Genomic DNA, 9211 nt, shown 5'->3' with positions numbered 1-9211 from the left:
AGAAGTGGCGCTCCTTCTCCTTACTGAAGTCAGTAATCCACTCTGACCACAGGAAGCCTGTCACCGCAAACATACACACACACACAGAAACAAACACACAGTGCTAATTTTATTATTAAAAAAAATATTCACCTATCTGAATACAGGGGTAGAGACAGTATAAGTGGACTGGTGTAAAGCAGCCCTAGTGTATGAATGAAACAACTACCCTTCTTACCTATGCGAAACCCTTTTAAGTTGAATTAATGTAGAAAAACAATCAGAAAATGGATTTCACTACAAAATTAATAAAGAAATTGTACTTTATTTTACTGAAGCCTACTTTACTAATATAACTTGTGTTGTAGACTGTTGCCTTGCATTGTTTGGTGGTAGGTGATTCCTAGGGTTAGCTTTAAGCTAGCTCATATTGTTTCATTGTAAATGGCCCGTGCTAAAGGAGCTTTAACATGTGTGTATAACATCATTAGTTTTAACTCGTTTATCTACCTTTTTTGACAATTTTGTAAACTGACAGAAGTGTTTTAACAACGTGCACCTGAGCTTGCACAACAAACAGTGCATTGGTAACGTAAAAGAGATGTAAAAGTTGATAAAGCGTATCATTTCTTTGTTTACAATAATTCAAAGTCCACAAACATCTGGAAGCAAGGCTTCTTAACATCTGCACCCCTCCCACTTTCGATAGGCGGCGGAACACAACCCGAGTCGAGAATGCCAGCAAAACAAGTTATACAAGAGCTGAATCTACACATTCACTTTATTGTAGTTCTACTATCTCCATACATAAAGCCCGTTTGCCATCAAACGACGTCTTGAATCTCTCTGAAGTAATACGTTACCTTCACAGTCAGCGAAGGGTGCTTTTCTTTCCATTGTGAGCTTACTGAAGAAACTTTGTAACTCCATCAACTGAGGAAAGCGGAGCCTGAAGTTTAAAACTCTGCACTTTGTGGAAGTCACACACCAAAGCGCAGCGACGCAGCTCACATGTAACACACACCGACATAAGTGTTACACACAGGCGTGCAGAGACTGACTGAGCCGTCCATTTAGTTATTCTTATCTTTTATTCCAGATTGTAAATTCATGCGCATCTTATTATCCTTCCAGCTGTGTCTACTCCCCCTGCCTGACGAAAAAAGAGCGGCCACCGTGGCTGGGGCTTGGAGTCTTTTTATTATCTCCGCATAACTGACTTTCCATGTGTGGGGAGGAAAACTTGAACTACAGTCCCTGTGAAGCAATGGCGCCTCCGATGGAGCTCAAGCCACTGCGCATGTGCCTTTCTTTTCCGTTATTTCAACTTGGGCATGTCAAGAAAAAACCTTTTTTTACACGACCCGGATCAGTTTGTAGTGCTGATTTCCAAAGTGGGGTCCAGCCAGGAGTCCTCAAAGGCCCTTTAAGGGGGTCCTTTATGTCCCCAGAAATATGGATTTATTTCATCTTTCTTTAAGCTATAAACAAAAAAAGAAGCAGTGTTGTAAAAAAAAAAGGGATGTTAAGTAGGTTATTGTGTCTGCTTAAGGACACTAGCATGAACAGTGCAGGTTTAATTGATTGGGTAATAGGTTAATTAACTATTACTACTTCAAAGAAAAACAGGAAGAGGGACCTGATTTTGTAAGTATCCTTACGTGTTATCTAACTGCCAGCTTGTGTTTTTCGAATGAACTGAACTGCACGGTAGATTACACAACACATTTTAGGAACTGCTCCATTGTTTCTTGGTACAGGACATTAATAACATTATATTCATTCATGACATTAGAGTCAATTTAGTGGTAAGCATGATGTTCAGTTCTCATACAAATAAAATCAACAATGACGAAAAACATAATTCAGTTTATTGACTTTTACATTGATTAATTAGTACTGTGGAAATGTGGGGTCAATTCTCTTCGCCCAAGCCATGAGGCCTCCACTGATGTCTTTCACTGTAATACTGTCCACTTCGGATCCACTCATCTTCTCCATGACTTGCACCGCCTTCTGGGAGTCGTTACCCATCTTGCAGATTACATACACTGTAGGAATCAGGAGAGGGAAAATACTGAGAGGTTAGTTTGGTGACACCAATGGACATTAAAGACTTAAAGGGGCTCTATTATGCTAATGTTCAGGTTCATACTTGTATTTTGGGCCTCTACTGTGACATGTTTAGAGGTTTTATTGATCAAAAGTCTTCATTTTCCTCATACTGCCTGTGTTGCTGCACCTCTTTTCACCCTCTGTCTGAAACCAGAGCCCAGTCTGCTCTGATTAGTTAGCTGGACGGCTCTGTTGTGATTGGTCAACTACTAAGAGATGTCTCACCCCTTAGCCTATCACCTACAATGTGTTGGAGTGCTAGCCAAGTGTGCTAGTCACAATGCAGAGTGAGTGTGACATAGTGATGTCACTATGTTACGGAAGTTTCAGACAGGGGGGTGGAGTGCGTGGGAGAGAAACTCCTTCTGGAGGGATCTTTGGGATTTTAGCCTTTGCAGAACATTTACATGCACAAAAACCTATATAACACACTATAGGAAAGGGCAGAACGCAAAAGGCATAATAGGGCCCCTTTAATACACGTCCGATTCATATGACTAATTTACTTCAAATGTTCAACCTTTACTACTTTAAATAATAAAAGCAAACACTCAAAAACGTTAAGGCACAAAAGCTGCACACATAAGTTTGAATTATACAAATGTTTCATTTAATGAAAAAGGGAAATACTTTAAATGATAGAGTTGATTGAGCATATAATAAACAACCAACAGTGTGTTGAGGCTAAATTTAGCTCATTGATAAAGAAAGCCCAACACAGTGAATAACCAGAACATCACCAAAATAACATTGTGAATATTAATTTCTCTAAAGCAAGCCAGATGCTCAGGTTGAACGTACTTGTTTTGGAAAAAGGTGTCACCTAGCAACCCCATTATAAACTAGCTGTCCAAAATAAGCCTGTGGCCGGGCAGTATGAGACCACACAGTAGCAGCGTGTGAATATGCACGAGTGCGTCTCTACTTGCCTGTTCATTTCAGACAACATGTACGGACCCTAAAGGGTGTTTGGCACGTTACCTGGAGGCCTGCAGTCACCTTCCATCTGCTGCTTTAATTGGCTGATTCTCTCCTGCAGTAACTGGATATGTTCACTCTTCCTGTACTCTAAACTTGAGAGGGGAATGTCTGGCAACAATATAAGGAGAATAATTACACAGAAATGGTAAATAGGAGATTGACTTTGTGCTTCAATCTCTAAAAAAAAGGATACTGAGGGAGGTAGGTAAGTGGCATATATCCACCTCCACAAGAGGGCGCACGTCCAACAAGAGATGGGGCTCTGCAGTGTCCATTATTGATTTATAATCCTGGAATTACATTAAAACAGTCCTTAATACACAACTATTAAACTTAATAATTAGAGAGAAGTACTGCCTTATCTCTTGGGACAAGACATTGATTTAAAACTATACAACAGGTCAACCATAATTAAAGCAAATGTTGAAATTATGCTTTGATTTGCATTTTTGGAGTAATAAGAACATTTAAAGTGCTTTTTTCTTAAATCACAGGAAACAAAACTGTTTTCTAACTGGAGCCTCGTTTTCACAATCTCGATTACAGCCCAATCAATCATGATCCCAATCTCTGCGACTAATGACTCAGCGGGTTTGAAAGCACAGATTCTCCAGAAAACAGATGCAATCCACTGTGGCTGCTCTCACTGCCAAATAGAACGTGTTATTCTTTCCCATAGAAAATCTACAGGCACATTTTAAGTCATTTCCCATTTGGGGCTGGGTCAGCGCTGAGATGTAATCAGTTTGGTAAATGCACGTGAAAACTGAGAAAATTGTGAGTAATCATAGAATAAACAGCACTAAATACAGGGAGTCACGCAATACCCAAACCTCTCTGAAGCTGGACGATATATTCCCTACCTGTACTGTGATCCTCTGATCTCTGGAAAGAAGGTTGAGTTTGCGGCACTGAAAAACATGGAAACATCAGGGCAATGAGAGATCCTATGATTACAAAATAATGACAGGTACTGTGTATTAAATGGGAAAATCAAGTTGCTGTAAGACAAAACAAATACTGTGAAAAGGACCCAGTAATACTAGGGCTCCTTTCTCTTTTGCCCACCTTATCAGTGGCAGCAGAGCCACAGAATGCCTCATAGTCCACCAGCCGGGTCACACTGGGGTTCTCTCCACACACTGCACACCCTGCCTGCTTGGGCCGCAGCTTGATGGACCTGAATCTGGCATCTTGAGCGTCGAACATAACCAGCTGTTGGCCGCAGGAAGCTGGCCAGACAGGTCAAGGAAAAGGATACACGACTTTCAGAGAATCAGCTAACATGTTTTCATTTGTGAATGAAAACCATAGCAACATTTAGGCAGGAAAATAATACAGTTCTTCCCTGGGTGACACATAGGGACCAGGTGTTAGGATTGGTATCACAATGCTGGACAGAGGGCAGGATAGGGTGAATATATTCTCTAATGTTGGTCTTTATTCGCATAAGAACACTTTTACAGCTTCAAATAGAGCTCTCATAGGAATCGCAAATGAAAAGTCAGCAGTGTTTCGGCTATATTTAATCAAAAAATGATTGTCATACCTTACTCTGCTAGAATAAAAGAAGATTTCAGCAGTTCTTTGTTGATTCATCCGGATGACAGGGCAGAAAATTGTGAAGCAAAACCTAAACAGATGAAAAGCAACAAAATGTCTCAGGAGGGCGCTGTATATAGAGTGGGAGTTCAGAATGGAAAAGGATACAGCCTTGTCCGGAGGCAATCTTGAGGACTTCCAGAGCTTGGAAGCAGCCCATTATCCCTGGAACTAAAGAAAAGTGGAAAGTTTGACTTAAAACTATCATTTACATTTGCACACACTGTACTTTGTGCACAGTTAATGGCTCCTGGGGAAGTGAAGGGGACAAAACTCACCCACTCCTAACACCCCTCCGTCAGAACAGTTGGTCACTGTCTCTGAGGGTGGGGGGACCGGGTACAGACATCTGTAGCAGGGGCCTCCACGGTAGTTATACACTGTCAGCTACACACACACACACACACACACACACACACACACACACACACACACACACACACACACACACACACACACACACACACACACACACACACACACACACACATTATAAAGTAGTGTAGCTGATGGACTCTTGCTACATGAATGTGGCCTTTCTACTGTACCTGCCCCTCCATTCTCAGAGCACTGGCTGACACCAGAGGCTTGCCACTGAGCACACAGGCGTCATTCACCAGATACCGTGTGGGGACGTTGTCTGAACAATCGGCAACAATGTCATATATGAGGTCAGCGAGGTCAAGGTGTCATCACAAATGTGTTAGTCACGTATATACATTTCCCAACTGAATATCTGAAGTCATGCAGTAAAAGCAATCATATACCTGTATCAGATATAGTTGATGGCTGTTTCCTTTTCCATAAACTAGCATATATGTAACAGTTGTAGGTTGAGGATACTGTTGAATGAGTTGCAAGGCATTCTCCGACGAGAGCTGCAGGTGGTAGGGAATACACTCTACTGTAGAGTTCAATCTGCGGACATAAAGTCACATTGAGACATATTAGTTAATTTCCTATAACATCAGGTTTGATTCTCCCTGATAAGCTACTTTAACACTATCAGAAGAGTATTCCTATCACTGTCAAATATGAGGGTAATTTTGGTGCTTCATTAAGGACCAAGAACAAACCACAAAACTGCAACATGCTAATTTTTAATCTGACATGAGACCTTACTCACATCCTGCCCTACCACCACCCTCCTAATCTTTACTTGTCTCAACTATAAAAAATCATCATCAAAAGCTGCATTATGACTCAAGACTCTTGTATTAGAAGTTGTACCTGCGAGTGATCAGTAATTACCAACTTACATAAAAAAGTGACACAGCATTTAAACCCTGCACTATCTGTTATTCAGATATATAGCGCCCTCGTGTGGTTGTGGCTATGCAATGTGTGTGTGTGGACCCCACCACAGTGGGCCCAGTGTGAAGGAAATGGCCCCAGAAAAAGCTGTCTCTAAAATAACATGTTTACAGACTTTTTGCAGACTGGGGAGGAATACACAACCAAATATAACCTGTGGTGAGACTGGAAAGCGCCAGCAAGCATTACACTTGACCAAATGGTTACAAATCACTACACACACCACTTATCATATTTAGAGAACATGTACTAATAATATCGAAATACTAACTTCTATGTTTCAAGTCTGTTTTGGGACCAATGTATGTATGAATGTAGCCCATTTGTACCTTTTAACTGCAGTAGCAGCAGACAGAGCCTTTGCCTGGTCCTGGTTCTCCTCCCCATGAAGCACCTGTCTGTGCAGGTTGCTGAGCTCCACCTCGTCATAGTCCAGCAGGCCCAGGCGCCCTGCAGAGACACAGAGAGGAAACTGTCAAACCCAAGTAATTAAACTATCTGGATTAAACCCCAAAACCAGGGTAAAGATGCATCACAGTGTGCCTTAAGCAAACATGACTGGCACTTTCTTTATATGTAGTTTTTGCCTATTCTCAAACTTTCTCATTGACAATGTGTGTATAAAATGTTACCTGAGGAAAGTATACATTTGAGCGCAGAAGAAAAAATAAATAACATCTGTTAACATACTCTTGTCCTTTTGCCAAGTTTGATTTGACAGCATCAAAATGAGTGGTATTTGTACCTGTGTTATTTACAATCTCAGTGTTATTATAGATTTGGTTTCTATACGTTTTGTTTTTCATATTCTCATGTTACATTTTTGGGATTTGAGACCTTATACATAGTGACCCCTTGTTAAAGAAGCTGTTCATCTAAATTGGAGTACTAGTGGATGTAAAGGGGAATGTGGGATAAAACTAATAAAGAATATGTTTATATTTTCTTTCTTTTTTTTTTTTTAAATGGGTGGTATGACCATCCCACCCCAGCAGGTACACTTATTCAGTTTACCAGCCACTAGGACAAATAGCTAATTAAAGACCCTGCCTAAACCCTTGTCAATTAGTCACACCCATCAGCAAATGTATTTCAGAGTTAATGATTTGATTAGTTTGGCATTAATCATTATGAATACCTACCGATGCCTGCTGCTGCAAGATACTGAGCCAGGGGGCAGCCCAGTCCCCCGCAGCCCACAACCAGCACTGAAGTCTTGGATAGGTTTAGCTGACCTGTGAACAATAAAGATTCACTTTGTTGTGGCCGGTCATGTCATGAAACTGAGTTGAAAGAATGAGAATTAAAATCCATACCTTGTACACCGAGCTCGGGCAGAAGGAGCTGCCTGCTGTACCTCATGATGTCCTCATTGCTGAGGGATGCTTTGGCTTTAAGCGGCGTTAGGGGTGTCACTTGTTCATACAGCTCCAGTACTGAGGCATTGCTCTAATATCACACCCACCAGAGAGAAATGATAACACATATAGATATAAGAAACAAGTTTAAAAAGGAGCTTTGAGCCATGTGGCATCGCAGCCCACCACAGCATGCCTTTTTAATACAATAAGCTACATATGTCTCTCTTTACATATCTTTACAGCCCATATGCTGGACATAAGGCGCTATTTGGGAAAAGCTTGATTCATATGGAGGGATTTAGGTGGCTTATTGTATGCTTATTTATATTCCATTGAGAATTTAATATGTGTTATGTGTGCTTTATCTCTTTTGCAATATCCACTATTTAAAAAACTTAAATAATTCCTTTTTCCCCTGCCTGAGGTGAACTAGTTTTAAAAACGTTATAAACGGTTAGCTTTTTTAGTCCAGACGAGTAGAGGTATAAAGTAGCATATCATTGAAATGCAACCATTATCAAGTACTTAAAAAATGTACACAAGTAAAAAAACACAAGTGAGTACATTTACTGGGTTACTTCCCACCACAGCTGTATGTGTTTTAAATGGCATGGGTCTCTGCTCCTTTTCATATTAGATGAGTTTTTATTGAAAAGTCTCATATTTTTTTTAATAGCTTAAAAACTACACTAACAATGTTATACTGGACGAGTATGAACCACCTTTTTTAATTGAATTGTAATACTTCTTATATTCTATATGAAGTTTTCTCATTTAAAACTCTTGGGTCTGTTTCAAGAGTTTACATGTCATGTGACTTCTAATCATCAGAACATTGTAACTACTCTAGAGTAGGACACATCTCCGGAGTATAATGCCTGTGGGTTATCAAACCTAAAAGTAACGTTACTAAGGGGACAGAAAGGTAGTTCAATACAGATATAACCCGTTAGTTAGCTGTCTATCAAGTTTCACTTTTAACATAAGATTTACCTTATTGGCTGTAACGTGCTGTTATTCTGGACTATATTGATACGCCATAAACCCTAAAGGCTATAAACTAATAAGGCGAATATATCATAACATCATGCTTCAGTACGTAATAGCATTCAGTAAGACGTTCGTACCTTTTCCAGATGTGCCAGTTTATTCTTCAGAGCGACTATTTCTTTCTCTTTCTCCTCGAGCTGTACATTCAAAAAGCCCACCTCGTCAGTCATGGCTTCTGTTTGAAAACACGTGCAGTTGCAAACTAAATATGTATATATAAAACAATTCTATAATTAAAAATGTGCCACTATTCAACAGTGTTAGAGAAACATGTTGACAAATGAAGCACACGCGCACAAACTTCCGGGTTAATCACGTGACAACGAGCCACGTGTTAGGTGACGTATGAAGCGCTGATTTCCCACTAAAATAAGCAATTCATTTGTAATGCTATGAATGTATATTTGTAAAAATAGATGTTGCATTAAGGTGTACGCGTACTTCACACAGATGCATTATAAGTAGGCCTATCTATACGATAATTTTAAAATACAGGCTGGCTATTACTTGGTGTTTTGGGGTGTGTTTTTGTGAATTTCTATAAATCTAAAACGCTGACCAGGAATTAGGTCATGCCATAACTCTGATGCAGCAAAGTGTTACCAACCACACAATTCTTGAAGTCTTGAATTGTTTTCTTACAACCTTTATTTGGTAACAAATATATTTCTAACATTACCGAACGTGTTTACTGTGAGTGAATGAATCGTAAACACACACACACACACACACACACACACACACACACACACACACACACACATACAGATGCTAACAGGTGTGTTGTACTGAGTGTGAACACTGATTTG

General features: G+C 40.1%; 1 protein-coding gene across 1 annotated transcript; it reads right to left on the bottom strand.

The window, feature by feature from the left end:
• Window positions 1-1833: 1833 nt before the first annotated feature.
• mocs3 (molybdenum cofactor synthesis 3) lies at window positions 1834-8702 on the bottom strand. The gene is made up of 13 exons (XM_010785354.1): window positions 8480-8702; window positions 7308-7440; window positions 7134-7226; window positions 6321-6441; window positions 5521-5595; window positions 5226-5343; window positions 4956-5064; window positions 4786-4848; window positions 4144-4307; window positions 3939-3986; window positions 3269-3365; window positions 3076-3183; window positions 1834-2030 (listed from the first exon to the last, which is right to left on the bottom strand). Exons 1-13 carry the CDS (start codon window positions 8570-8572, stop codon window positions 1873-1875), a joined length of 1380 nt encoding a protein of 459 aa, XP_010783656.1. The 5' UTR covers window positions 8573-8702; the 3' UTR covers window positions 1834-1872.
• Between the last annotated feature and the right edge of the window lie 509 nt (window positions 8703-9211).

The sequence above is a fragment of the Notothenia coriiceps genome, unplaced genomic scaffold (genome assembly GCF_000735185.1).
Source record: "Notothenia coriiceps isolate Sejong01 unplaced genomic scaffold, NC01 NC01_scaffold00027564, whole genome shotgun sequence".
NCBI lineage: Eukaryota > Metazoa > Chordata > Actinopteri > Perciformes > Nototheniidae > Notothenia > Notothenia coriiceps.
This window is presented reverse-complemented; position numbering and strand designations above follow the sequence as displayed.